Genomic DNA, 13,744 nt, shown 5'->3' with positions numbered 1-13,744 from the left:
AATTAATCAAATAACAAATTGTTTGAAGAATTCTAATCAATTTATTAATCAAACATAAGAATGATTCTTTTAGTTACTATCTCCATTAAAACAACTAATGTCCGAATTAATCAAATTAATACCATTATTGCTACTTTAGTTAAAATATGATTTAATGGTGATTAATGGCCATATTTACTCCAAGTTAGTAAGTTAGGATACACACGGCACCTAATTATAAATATAAGGAGGCCTTTAATCCAATGTTTTAACTACACTAATTAATGGCATATAAACCAAAGTTTAAGAAAAGGAAATCAACTGCATGGAGGCCACGTGCTTTCAAATCAATCAGTGGAAAATATTAAATAAAAAAGCATGAGCCTTACTCAAAGTCCAAGCATTATGACAAACCATAAAAGCAGGATAACTCTCTGTTCCCACTTTCGCTGGTTCCATCCAGTTGTGGATGACTCTCCACGATGATACTGTTGTAATCGAGATTGGCAGTTTGTGTTATTTCCGATTCTGTGTTGAAGTTGCTACCACATGGTCTACACGCTTTATCGACTTGATTGGATCTCTGTTTGGTTTACGATCCGGGAGAGCTTCTCTCGTTTCTTGTTTGAGACCCCAAATCCCTTAGTTTTCTCTCGTATTTCCTCAGGTATTTTCCTGTGAATACTCGTGTCAATCCACTATCTAATCGTGTGGGTATTTCGTGGGTATTGTCTCCAGTGTATAATCGTGGATTTTTGCTTCTCCTCCTCCCTTGCAAATGGTGTTACACGTAATATTTATAGTAAATTAATTTACTATTTTAGGGCAAATAGAGTTCTAATCGAACTCTAATTCTTGTTTCGTTGGTTCTGGAGGAGTCTCGTGGAACCACATCGTTGATGGCGCCGTGAAGATCGGCGGTAGACTCGGGTTTGGATAAATGGCGCTTGGGCGAGAGGATCGGCTGAAGCAAAGGATGCGACGCTAATGCGGGTCAGCTTGGAGAAGGTCCTGGATCCGGGTTCGGGTCGCGTGTTATTGGGTAGCTGTACTGGGCTTGGAGTTCTCTTGGGCTGCCTATGTGAAATGGAGCATTATTGGGCCATTGTATTGGGTCTGTAGCAAGAAGAATAAAAATGTGTAAATAACATATATATACATTATAATATATATACATTATATAATCACATATTTAGGATGAAATATAGTGTCTACAATTGTAAATTAATTTACTAAACAAACGAGCTATGAAACTAAAACCTGTTATCGGATGGGGAAGGATGTCGTTGGATATAGGAACGGGTCTCGCCGGAGAGAGTGATAGATGGAGATGGAATGAGTTGCGATTTAGGGATTTAGGTTATGAGTTGCTGTTGCTGCGTAGTTATATACCCAAAACATTTGTGTTGCGAAACTAAAACCTGTTGCGAATTTGAAATTCAGCGTTGCGACAGTCAGAATCGCGTTGTGATTTACATATTCGCATTGCAATTTTCTAAAATCGCAATGAGAATTTGGAAAATCGCAATGCGATAGTCAAAATCGCGTTGCGAATCTGGAAACTGATTTGCGATACTGGAGATCGCATTGCGATTTAAAGATCGCATTGCGATTTTGTTGGTCATTTTGGCAAATCGAAAAAAAGTTGGTCAAAATCGTATATTATAAGGAATTTTCGGTCACTGAGGTTATTTTCTCTTATTTTAATAGTGTTTATCATTGACGGTGCTCATCCACACCCGACGAGCGTTATAAATTTTTTCAATAGGTTTTAAGCTGACAATGTGAATAAATTTATTTCAAGAAAACTTAGACATAATTCTTATCCATTAAACATAAATTATTAAATAAAAAATAATATTGAATAAAATCATTAAAATTAATTTATGCAAAAAATATTGAAATGAAAAGTAGAGAGACTATTAATTAAGGATTAACTTAGTTGAAAGCATTAATATATTATTGACTTAAATGTAATTATTTTTAATATAAAATTATAACTTATATATATTATCTTAAAAATAAATATTATTTAATTTAATATAAATTATTTAATTTAATTTTAAAACTTAAAATATAAGATTTTAATATTATATACAAAATAATATATGTTTTAAATACTTTCAACTATTTGACGATAATCATTTAATCATCTATATAATCGTTGGTGTTCAAACTACTTCTAAAATAAATATTATTTATATAAAATAAATATTACAATAATTCTTTTACCAACTTTCTTCTTACAATCTAAAATAAATATTATTTATATAAAATAAAATTTACACGTATTAGATTGTATTTTTTAATGATTCCTTTTATCCCTCACCAACCATATACAGCCCAATTTCACCGTTTTCTGAAAAAATAAAATAAAATTAATAATCGGGTACGTTGGTAACTGATCTCTCCGCAACCATTTTCTTTTCCTCTCTGATTCTCTCTCTTCCTTTCATATACCTCCATAGACTCAAAGGTCGTTCCTTTTTTTTGAATCAGAGAAAACCCAGAGTGAATAACCCCTCAAAGCTCCCTTCTTTTCCTTCTTTCAGCCACGCGATGGTCGAAACGAGACGGAGCTCTTCCTCTTCCAAACGACCCCTTTCCTCTCCCGCTACATCGCTTCCTACCTCTAGTAAACGATCCAAGGTCTTAGCTTTGTTTCCCCTTTCTGATAATCCGTTTTTTAATTCTTTAGGGTTTTCAAGCTTCATGCGTGTTGAAATCCTTTTGTTTCCTCTTTAGATTTGAATCTGCGACTGATTTTATTTTTCTCTTTAGGCATCGGAGCCGGCGTTCTCGTTCACCAATGAAGCGGCGGTGACTGGGCCGCTGAACCAAGCTATAGGTCCGGCGAAGGAATACGGTTTGGACTCACGGGTAACGGAGCTTCTATCTTCTGATCTGCCGGTATCTGATGCGGATAAGGCCATTGATGCGCCTGTCCCTGATAAGTCTGTTGGTGTTGATGTGGACAACGGTGCTTTGGTGTCTCCGCTGTCTCTAGGTGCTATCCTCGATCGTTTTCTCAATTGTCTTTATGGGGTTCTGATCTTTCTGCAGGGTTATTTGTGAGATTTTAATGGGGTTTTGATTCTGTACCGTTGGTTACATAGGTGAATCTGCTATGGATGCGGAAAACGCGAAGGTGGTTGCTGCAGGGTTTACCGTTCGGGTTAAGAAAAAGCCAACAAAACCTGCTAAATCAGGTTCTAAAGCTCCGTGGGGAAAGCTTCTTTCTCAATATTCTCAGGTATGTTCTCCGAAATTGCATTATTATTGGTATGAACAGGCCGTCTGGTTCATTTTCTCTGTGTTAAATAGGTTAAGATTAGGAATACATACTGTAGTTCTTGGTCTTTCAGCCACTAAAGGGAAATTATAAAAAAATATGGTTTTTGTTCAAAGAACTGTTTATGGCTGAAGGATTATAAAACCTTGCGCTCGTGAATTTTGGATGCTAATGAAATCTTATTACATAATTTGTGAGTAATTCGGTTCCAATCAGGGAATCTTGGAATTCATAACAGTACAGGTCAACCTGAAATCCTTTTTTAAAAGACCTTAACTCAAATGCATTGGATTTTATTCATTAGACAGAAGATCTCTAGTCATTTAGGTGAATTGGATGTATACTTGATATCCTGGAAAACTTTACCAAACAAGCTGTTAAGTTGACAATTATGTTTGGGTTCCGAGGACAGTGGTCTAACCTTGCAGTTAATTCCCTTTAGGTCCATTAGATCCATTGGGAACTCTATTGGTTTAGTCTTGCTAGTTCAATGGAAGTTTTCCATCAGAGAAAAATTGGGAATCTGAGAGAGCAGTTTCTGTTGTTAGATTGAATTTTTTCAGTGGAAATATTCTTATTTGTACATATTCAGTTGGAAGAATCCCCGTGCAAGATGTTATTGTTACATTGGGAAATCTGAAGGAAAACTACTTTTAGCTTGGCTCAGTATGTTTGCCTGCTTTTGTATTGAGTTCTATTTTGATTTGTCATTTTCTTCTAAAAAAATGGAATGTATGAACGTGCAATATGTTTACACTCTTTTCAAGTCAAAAAGATTGTAGTAAAATTTTATTTTTCTTGGTAAACAATCATCTTTCATTTCCCTTTTGGGTATCTGCCAAAGGTGTTTATTGTCATTGTATTGTTTAATACATTGGCTATATAGTCATGGAGATGTGATCTTTAGTCATTCTGCTTGAATGCCTAGGTGCCAATCTTTTACTTGGTGTACCACTAACTAAGTAGCTAGCCGTTTTGCCTCTTTATACGGATTTTGATTTTTTATGGTCATTTAATGCTAAATTCCTATGCTCCTGATTCTTATTAATGTTCAATTCATCCCCAGAACCCTCATGTGGTCATGTGTGGCACTATATTCACCGTCGGCCAAAGTCGCCAGTGTAATTTATGTCTTAAAGATCCCAATATTAGCACTGTTTTGTGCAAAGTGAAACATGTAGAGGTATGAATCTTCAGAAATCATTTTCTCATAATTGTTCAATTTTCATGTGTTTATGAGGGTGATGATTTTCTTCTTTTCCCCAATGTAGAGTGATGGAAGTTCAATTGCATTACTAGAAATTACAGGTGGAAAAGGCTCTGTCCAGGTTAATGGGAAGACTTACCGGAAAAATGCTAGTTTAATCCTAAATGCAGGCGACGAATTGATTTTCACTAGTACAGGGAATCATGCTTATGTATCCTTTTTTACTGTTTTTACAAATTTTGATACTCTTCTCTCCCAAATGAGAATCTGTGTGGTACTGTCTTCCAGCATGTTTCATTATTCAACGTTGACTTTTTTATGTTTGCTCCATCTAACCTTTTAATTCCTTAATGGAAACATAGATTTTTCAGCAGCTCACCAATGATAACTTAGCTGCCCCAGGCATACCTTCTTTAAGTGTTTTAGAAGCTCAGACTGCCCCTATAAAAGGGATTATTGAAGCAAGATCAGGTGACTCATCGGCTGTTGCTGGGGCGGCAACAATATTGGCTTCTTTGTCAACAAAAGAAAATTCAGAGATGTTTACTTTACCTTCTGGCTGTGAGATGTCAGATGAACGTGTACCAGAAGTGGATATGAAGGATAGGGCTAGTAATACTGATCCAGCAACTGAACCTTCAAGGGAGAAAACTGTTCCTCCCACACCTGATGCAGCCACTGAAAACTCTAATCTTGATAGACTTGGATTGGATGATATTATGGATGCTGACAATACAAAGATCCCTGGGGCAGGCTACTCTTTAAGGCCATTATTGCGTATTCTTGCTGGTACATCTACTGACTTTGATTTTAGTGGGAGCATTACTAAAATTATTGATGAGCGAAGGGAAATTAGAGAGATGCTCAAGGAATTTGAGCCTCCTTCCGCTTTGATAACAACTAAACGGAAAGCGTTTAAAGATAGTTTACAGGAAGGCATTCACAATCCGGACAATATAGATGTCTCATTTGAAAATTTTCCATATTATTTGAGGTAACTTTTGTGCTTTTGCTCTGAATTGGGTTTGGCACTTTCGTCTTATTCAGAAGTTTATTGTTATCATTCCTTGTGTTTATATCTTGGGAAACCTAATTTGTATTATTACTTTTACTTGTTTTTCTAATCCAGTTTTACAATTTTGCAAGTCCATATGTGGTGAATGTTGACCACCCAACATTGCATGTTGCAGAGCATAGAATTTTGTGTGCTAATCGTAATTATTCATGTCACTGTTTATGTTATTACCTAATTCACTGCCTATTTACCAGATTTGGAGTGTTGGGGAAATTTTATTAATTTTACTTGAAAATTTCCATTGTAACAGTGATACCACAAAGAAAGTTTTGATAGCCTCAACTTATGTGCATTTGAAGTGTAATAAATTTGTAAAGTATGCTTCAGATCTTCCTACCATGAGCCCTCGTATACTGTTATCTGGTCCTTCAGGTATGACTGCTTTTTCTGTAAATTGGCTCTGTAAACAATGTTTATTTGATCTGAGTTTTTAATCGTCTTTGAATATGTATAGGTTCAGAAATATATCAGGAGACTTTGGCAAAGGCACTTGCTAAACATTTTGGTGCTAGATTGCTGATTGTTGATTCTTTTCTGTTACCTGGAGTATGCTTCTTTTCACCTCTCAGCTTGTTTTGATTCTTTGTCGATATCATGTTGCGAAAGCAAGATGTTTGTTCTGACTTCTGAGTCTTGTTTTCTGGATTCACAAATTTCTTTATTGTTTTGAATTTCTAAATGTCTGAACTTTTTTTGCGGCATCTATCTTCAATTATTTTCTCCCCAATGTACCCAGGGATCAACATCAAAAGAAGCTGATCCTGTGAAAGAACCTTCAAGGGCGGAGAGGGCTTATGTATATGCCAAAAGAGCTGCACAGGCTGCTGCTTTGCAGCAGAAGAGATCAACTTCTAGTGTCGAAGCTGATATAACAGGTGGTTCTTCACTGAGCTCCCAGGCTTTTCCAAAGAAGGAAATATATACTGCAACTTCCAAAAACTATACATTTAAGAAAGGTATTTCACTTCCTTGAGATGAAAGATTTAGCTTTGTTATTGTGTAATTCCATAGTTTTCTCAGCAGTTAATTTGGTGATCTAAAATTGCTTAATTTAAAACCGTCAGGTGATAGAGTTAAGTTTGTAGGTGCCACATCACCATCTGGACTTTCCTCTCTACAACCTGCTTTAAGGTATCTTCTACTCAATTTAGCTAGCAATAAGGGCGTTTTCTCTTTCATAGCAAGTACCTAGTACCTTTTTTAATATAGTTCAAAATGAAATATGGAGTTTTATCTTATTTTGGAGCTGTCCATGTTAGCTTATAATTGAGACCCAATCTGACTGCAGTCCTTTATACAATTGCCAATCAACTTGCATGTTCATATTTGTTTTAAGGATTTGCTGCTAGTGTTGGGATGGTAGATAGAATATGCCATTTTTTCAAGCGATGGATTTAATTAGTTCTTTTCGATTATGTTTTGTAATAAGGACAAGTAGTATAATATTTGTATTCTTTGTAGGGGGCCAACAATTGGTTTTCGTGGCAAAGTTCTCCTTGCTTTTGAAGAAAATGGTTCTTCAAAAATTGGGGTCAGATTTGACAGATCTATTCCCGAGGGAAACAACCTTGGTGGGCTCTGTGAAGAAGATCATGGTTTCTTCTGTTCTGGTGATCACTTTAGCCCATTTCTTGCATTGATTTCATTTCAAACATCTTTTATGATACATTGTGGACTCTTTATCTAACCTTACTCATGTTTTCAATCTATAGCTAGCTCACTTCGTTTGGATAGTTCTGGAGGTGATGATGTTGACAAGCTAGCTGTTAATGAACTTTTTGAGGTAAGTCATTTTGATTAAGGCATCAGAGCTTTTGCTTTATGTTGTTCAGATTTATAAGCATTAAGTTCTCAACTTACTCATTTTTATAGGTTGCAGTGAATGAAAGCAAGAATAGTCCCTTGATATTGTTTGTGAAAGAAATAGAGAAGTCCATGGCTGGAAATACAGATGCATATGCTTCCCTTAAGAGTAAGGTTGAGAATTTGCCAGCTAATGTTGTCATGATTGGTTCTCATACCCAGATGGATAATCGCAAGGAGAAAGTAAGTATCCTCCTTCCAATGGCCGTCGAGATACCCCACGGTTCTTGACGGTTATGAAGGGGGTTTTTAACGAGGCCTCCCTTTCTTATAAAAAAAAAATGCTGTGTGAAGTATTTTAACTTTTTAATATCTGCAATTTTGTTTTTTCTCCAGTCTCATCCCAGCGGCCTCTTATTCACAAAATTTGGATCCAATCAGAGTGCCTTACTTGATCTTGCATTTCCAGTATGTCAAGCAACAGCCCCTTTCTTTTGCCTTATATTTCTTGAAAGATGTTGGATTATTTTAATGGGCCGTGTTGAGTTTTATACTGCTGTCTAAATTTCTTTGTTAAATTTACTGTCTTGGTGGTTTCTAACTCTCTAGTTGTGTTAACTTTTGGAAGGACCATGTCTGACTGTTTGCTAGTATTTCAATGTTTATACTTTCAATCTGAATGCTCTTAACTTCTCTCGAACTGTGGCATAATTACCATTGTTAAATGTTTTGGGTATGATCCTTACTTGAATTTGGCATGACTTAATGCCCATGCCATTATATTGGATAGTGTTTCGGGTTTAAGTAATTATGTTCCCGATGAGTGTCCTCAAATGTGTTGCCATGACATCCTTTGTGCATTCTGATCTAGTATTTGCCTCCACCTTTTTTCCCCCTTCTATATAACACACCTAATGCAAACATCATTCTTTCTGCAGGATAATTTTGGTAGACTTCATGATAGGAGCAAGGAAACACCTAAAACCATGAAACAAGTTTCTCGGCTTTTCCCTAACAAAGTGACAATCCAATTGCCTCAGGTATGTTTATGTCCATTTCTGAATTTGTTTTCCTGTTAAGAGTGCTGAAATATTTATTTTAATATTTCTGGATCATGTCAGGATGAAGCTTTGCTTTTGGACTGGAAACAGCAACTGGAATGTGACATTGAAACCCTCAAAGCACAGTCAAATATTGTTTGCACTCGTTCAGTGCGTATAACTAAACTCTTGATTTGTTATTCCAGTTTTTTCACTTCTTTCTGCATGCCAGTAGGAGCTTCTGTTCATATAAGACATCAGTTATCCGCTTTTTGCACTTGGTAGAACTCGTAAGTGTAGGATAATTAACCAATGTTGTGAAGGTGCACGCCCAGGCACACAGGTGCACAGCTTTAAGACCTAAAACTGCTTCAAATCCTCCCAGGCAAGCGCTTATTGCCACTTTTTTGCACCTGTTCTGGTCAACGTGACAGAAAAGCTAGCTTCAGTTAATTTTTCAACTTCCTTTTTTTCTGATTTTGAAAATTAAAATACCATATTTACTCTTGATTTTCATGATTTGAAACGTACCACCAAATCTCTCTTTTTCCCTTTTCCTTTTCTTTTAATTATTTTCTCGCTCTTCGAAAGCCTGTTCTCATTATTTAAAATCTGAGAAGCTACTGTTTTAGTTTTCAAAAAAGAGCAACGTCTGTACCGTTTTATAACTTTTCTAGTAATGTTTTTCTTTACTTTTTTAATCTCTCTCTGTTATGCTAGTCTATGCCCACTTTGCATGTTTGAAAACTCTGTAATTAGACACTTGAAGAAGACAGAAGCTCAAATTTTAGACACCTGGACCTGATACTGATTTGATACTGATTTGTAAATTAAATAGATAAAAAAACTGAGATAAGCATATACAATGGAACTAGCCTTTTTTAACCAGAAAAAACACGGAATTAGGATAAACTATTAAAGAGATTATGGAAGTGAAATAAATTTAGTTTGTGTCAATTTTTAGTTACATATCACGTTTGTTTTGCAATAAATTAGTGTATGAATCTTTAGGGTTGAGTTTATAAAATGAATTACATTAAAATTTAATATACTAATTATTTCCAAAATGAGTAATTATTATTTACATAAATTACTTAAGTATTTTATAAAAATTTTACATATATATCTTTATTCATATGTATGCACCTTATTTTACTCGGGCAAGTGTTTGTTTGTGCCTTATGCCTCAGGCTATATATGTCTTTGTGCAGTGCGACGAGCCCTTGACAGCCTTGTAATTAACCTGATGTGACGAGAAACTAAATGAAACTGGTTAAAATATAAAATTCATCTATTCCATCCCCAACCCCTCCTCCCTATCCCAACCAGATAGAAAGCTGACTTCTGTGCCCTTGTTATATTCAGAAATTAATGAGCAGTTGAATTATTTGAACATTTGAGGTACTAGTCTCAAGTTGGAGATTTTCATAACAGTTTTATGCCATCAGGTTCTGAGTCGAAATGGATTGGATTGCCCTGATCTTGAAACGCTTTGCATTAAAGATCAAACACTTACAAATGAGAGTTAGTATCCTTTAACTTCTTACTATATAAAAATTTGTTGAAGTGTATATTCTTTTTTCTTTTTAATATTTTATTATCGTTTATATATAAAATTTCGGGAATCCTGTGAAACAATATATTTAATTGATCACTGTTTAAAGGTTATCGAGTATAACTTATCCCTGAAATTCAAAAAACTGGACTATAGATTCGGAAGGAGGCAATACTAAAATCTTTTACTATATTTTTACTTCAACTTATTGATTTTGTACCTTTTAATATTGTAGACTCGGAGAAAGTGATAGGCTGGGCGCTGAGTCACCACTTCATGAATTCTTCTGAAGCTTTGATCAAAGATGCTAAACTAATAGTTTCAACTGAAAGGTCCTATTTTCTGTTCATTTATAGCACAACTTAGATCTCTGAAATATTAAAGGAGAGAATATTATTTGAACTGAATTGTCTCCATTTTATTCTCTTTTTTTTGATAGGAATTGCAGGCCTCGTTAAAAACCTCCTTCATGATTAAAGGAGCTTATAGAGAAGCTCCTTAATCAGCGGAAGGAGGAAAAGAGTGCCTTAAGATTTTATTAACCATAGAAAGAACACGATACAACCAGGGAGCCACCCCCAATATGAACAAAACACCAAAAACAACCACCAACAATCCTACCAGAACCAGCCTAATCCAACAAAGCAACAACAACAACCTAAAAAAGACTGGCCAAACAAAAAACCTAAATGAGGCCCGATAGACACTCAATCAAACAAAACAACCAGAAAAAAGCCAAGGGTGACAGCTGACTAAAACCATAAAAGCCAGCTTCTAACTCAAAGGCCATGGAGCTTTCACATGAAAAGAAAACAAAAAAACACGCATATGGCCGCCTTTCCACCACATCACCACGTCTTGTTGGCTAAAGACCATCCGAACTTCCAGCTCCAGACAAAAAGCATGGTGTAGATCACCTGAACCTTCTACTCCATTTTATTCTTATGTTGACTTTCTATCTGAATTTTCTGTTGCAGCATCAAATATGGGCTGAACATTTTGCAAGGCATTCAAAACGAAAGCAAAAGCTTGAAGAAATCACTCAAGGTATGATTTTCTTCTTTCTCCTAGGTTCTGTTTGTAGCCAATTCCCACTGTACAATTGTCTGTAATGTTTCTGGTTGCAAGGGTAGTATGATATTAAAGAATTATATTTTTTCCTATTTCCAGGATGTGGTCACTGAGAATGAATTTGAAAAGAAACTTCTTGCGGATGTTATTCCCCCAAGTTATATTGGGGTTAGTTTTGATGACATTGGAGCTCTTGAGAATGTCAAAGACACCTTGAAGGAATTGGTGATGATTCCCCTTCAAAGGCCTGAATTGTTTTGCAAGGGGCAGTTGTCAAAGGTTCTTTCAATAAATGGTTTTGCTTATCGTATGTTATTAGGAATTGTTCATTGTCGAAGCAACTCCTGATGGTATATTATTTTCTATATTACTGCTTTTGCAGCCCTGCAAAGGAATATTGCTGTTTGGGCCTCCTGGTACTGGCAAAACAATGCTTGCCAAGGCTGTTGCAACTGAAGCTGGTGCAAACTTTATTAACATATCAATGTCCAGCATTACTTCAAAGGTATTTCAAGTTTATAGAACTGTGGCATGTACCTTTTCCGTTGGATAGCTTTTCCTTTTGATATATGTATGTGACATATTTTTATTACTTGCAGTGGTTTGGTGAAGGAGAGAAGTATGTTAAAGCCGTTTTCTCTCTGGCCAGTAAAATTGCACCTAGTGTTATTTTTGTGGATGAGGTTTGGTCAACTTAGATATAATTCTCCTGTTTTTTTGGGTATTTTGTAAAGCCCTAGTTGCAACAAGTTTCCTACTGTTGCTCAAATAGGATAATGTAGTTTTATTAACTTGGGTGGTTATTTTAGGTTGATAGCATGTTAGGAAGAAGGGAGAATCCGGGTGAACATGAGGCTATGCGTAAAATGAAGAATGAATTTATGGTAAATTGGGACGGTCTTCGTACCAAGGATAAAGAAAGAGTCTTGGTTCTTGCTGCTACAAACCGGCCATTTGACCTTGATGAGGCAGTCATCCGGAGGCTTCCTCGAAGGTAACATTCTTGTGCTGTTTCTTTTAGTCCGATCTCATGTTAAGCACCCGTGACTTCCCTGTGGAATTTTGTGCAGATTGATGGTTAATTTGCCAGACGCTCCAAACAGAGAAAAGATTCTAAGAGTTATATTAGCCAAAGAGGAATTGTCACCCAATGTTGATTTGGAAGCTATCGCAAACATGACTGATGGTTATTCTGGAAGTGACCTGAAGGTTGATCTTTTCACCTTTTTAACTGATTGTATTATATTTGGAACCGTACATGAGTGTTGTGAACTAGAGAAGGATAGGAGTAAGTAGGTCAACTGCAAATTAACATTCTTATACCGACTTGAGCAAGTTTGGTTGATGTGTCTTTTAGCTATAAATATTAGTTCTTAATGATTCTGACATAAATTATATTTTAAACTTAATTTCTCACTATACTTGTTAACGGACTCTTGTAAATATTTTATTGAGATAAATTGGATATTTTTATTAGGTTAAGTTGGCTTTCTGTTTTACCAATGTTTTATTTCCCTTGTGTAATTTTCTCATTGCAGAACCTTTGTGTGACTGCTGCACATTGTCCCATAAGAGAAATATTGGAGAAGGAAAAGAAGGTCAGTTTGATTTTTTAGCTTATATGAAGTTTGCAGCTATACTTGCATATAAATATTATGTAGTGGCTGGTAGTATTACATATTTTGGCTACTCTTAGCTTGTGCAATTCTATGTATTGGGTTATTATTATTATTATTGGGTATGGTGGGTTTGAACTTGGGAGTGCAATGTGTATTACCGTTGCACCCAACACTTATTGATATGAAGTGGGCCATTACTGAAACATGTGTTTGTGTGTTGTGGGTGATTTATACCACATTGGTGTCGCAGGCCGAGAGGATGATGAAATATATTTTTAAAACATCTAGGGTTAAGAGATGGCAAGGGAAAGAAACAATCTTAGTCTTTTTTTAATACATTCATTTTAAGTAAAAAGAATAAGTAGTAATTCAGATGTATCGAATGTAATTTGATGCGAGGAATTCTTCTGTTGGATATATGCCCATGATTTGGAAGGACTAAAAATAATGATAGTTGGGTGGGGTTTTTTTGACTGGTAATTGTACACAATCTATGACCTACTGCCTGCATTTTTACATGGAAGAGTACACTGTTTATTAGACCACAGACTAAACATATAATGTGATTGCAGGAGAGAGCTTCGGCAGTGGCTGAGAATAGACCTGCACCGTCATTGTATAGCAGCTCTGACATTCGTTCTTTGAAGATGGATGATTTTAAATATGCACATGAGCAGGTACCGTGCTTATTCTTGATCACTATACATCTAGATCTAATTATAGATTGCGATCTGTCGAAGATAATGATTCGGTAGGCAGCGGTTGGTAGTATGTCTCAATGTCTGATAGAAATGTAGTGTGAAATATATAAATGCATATATCTGAATTAGTGGGGGATTGGGAATGCAGGTTTGTGCAAGTGTGTCATCAGAGTCTGCAAATATGAATGAGCTGCTCCAATGGAATGATCTATATGGGGAAGGCGGATCAAGAAAGAAAAAACCCCTAAGCTACTTCATGTAGAGGAGAGTGAGGAGGGAGGTATCTTTGTGAATAGGCATAGGCATCAATCATTCCTTTTTCATTTCATTCTTCATTGTCGCCCATAAAAAGGTGGCCAAGTTGTGAGAGAGAGAGAGAGAGGTCCTGTTCATAGAATTTCA

At 35.9% G+C, this 13,744-nt stretch overlaps 1 protein-coding gene and 1 long non-coding RNA gene across 5 annotated transcripts in view; one reads left to right on the top strand and one right to left on the bottom strand.

Moving 5' to 3' along the window:
* The window catches only part of LOC120141254, a 23,430-nt gene extending 19,159 nt beyond the window's left edge, over positions 1-4,271 (bottom strand). Inside the window, exons 1-2 of the long non-coding RNA XR_005517761.1 lie at positions 4,261-4,271; positions 3,270-3,276 (exon numbers count right to left, since the gene is read on the bottom strand). This is a non-coding gene — a long non-coding RNA (uncharacterized LOC120141254). The remainder of the gene's footprint in view (positions 1-3,269; positions 3,277-4,260) is intronic.
* On the top strand, positions 2,394-13,744 carry LOC120141249. 4 transcript variants are annotated; one of them, XM_039156177.1, is made up of 27 exons: positions 2,394-2,628; positions 2,761-2,986; positions 3,096-3,232; positions 4,338-4,454; positions 4,543-4,689; positions 4,841-5,472; positions 5,804-5,925; positions 6,008-6,099; positions 6,290-6,509; positions 6,618-6,684; positions 7,015-7,163; positions 7,266-7,336; positions 7,426-7,599; positions 7,753-7,824; positions 8,295-8,396; positions 8,478-8,567; positions 9,845-9,920; positions 10,187-10,283; positions 10,929-10,998; positions 11,122-11,301; positions 11,405-11,527; positions 11,622-11,705; positions 11,832-12,016; positions 12,093-12,231; positions 12,561-12,620; positions 13,214-13,318; positions 13,491-13,744. In XM_039156177.1, exons 1-27 carry the CDS (start codon positions 2,539-2,541, stop codon positions 13,602-13,604), a joined length of 3,741 nt encoding a protein of 1,246 aa, XP_039012108.1. In that variant the 5' UTR covers positions 2,394-2,538; the 3' UTR covers positions 13,605-13,744. The 4 variants fall into 4 exon arrangements, with proteins under 4 accessions (XP_039012108.1, XP_039012109.1, XP_039012110.1 ...); XM_039156178.1 differs by having other exon boundaries at positions 8,478-8,552; positions 13,491-13,604; XM_039156179.1 differs by lacking the exon at positions 8,478-8,567 and having other exon boundaries at positions 13,491-13,604.

The sequence above is a fragment of the Hibiscus syriacus genome, unplaced genomic scaffold (assembly GCF_006381635.1).
Source record: "Hibiscus syriacus cultivar Baekdansim isolate YM2019G1 unplaced genomic scaffold, ASM638163v2 tig00110794_pilon, whole genome shotgun sequence".
Taxonomy (NCBI): domain Eukaryota; kingdom Viridiplantae; phylum Streptophyta; class Magnoliopsida; order Malvales; family Malvaceae; genus Hibiscus; species Hibiscus syriacus.
The sequence above is the reverse complement of the archived record's forward strand: the minus strand, read 5'-3'. Positions and strand labels throughout refer to the sequence as shown.

Bases quoted from the DNA above. Each gene is read 5' to 3' on its own strand.
- LOC120141249 (XM_039156177.1), top strand. From the start codon at position 2,539: ATGGTCGAAACGAGACGGAGCTCTTCCTCTTCCAAACGACCCCTTTCC. The intron at 4,455-4,542 runs GTATGAATCTTC...TCCCCAATGTAG, and splicing joins GCAAAGTGAAACATGTAGAG to AGTGATGGAAGTTCAATTGC. The intron at 10,284-10,928 runs GTCCTATTTTCT...TTTCTGTTGCAG, and splicing joins CTAATAGTTTCAACTGAAAG to CATCAAATATGGGCTGAACA.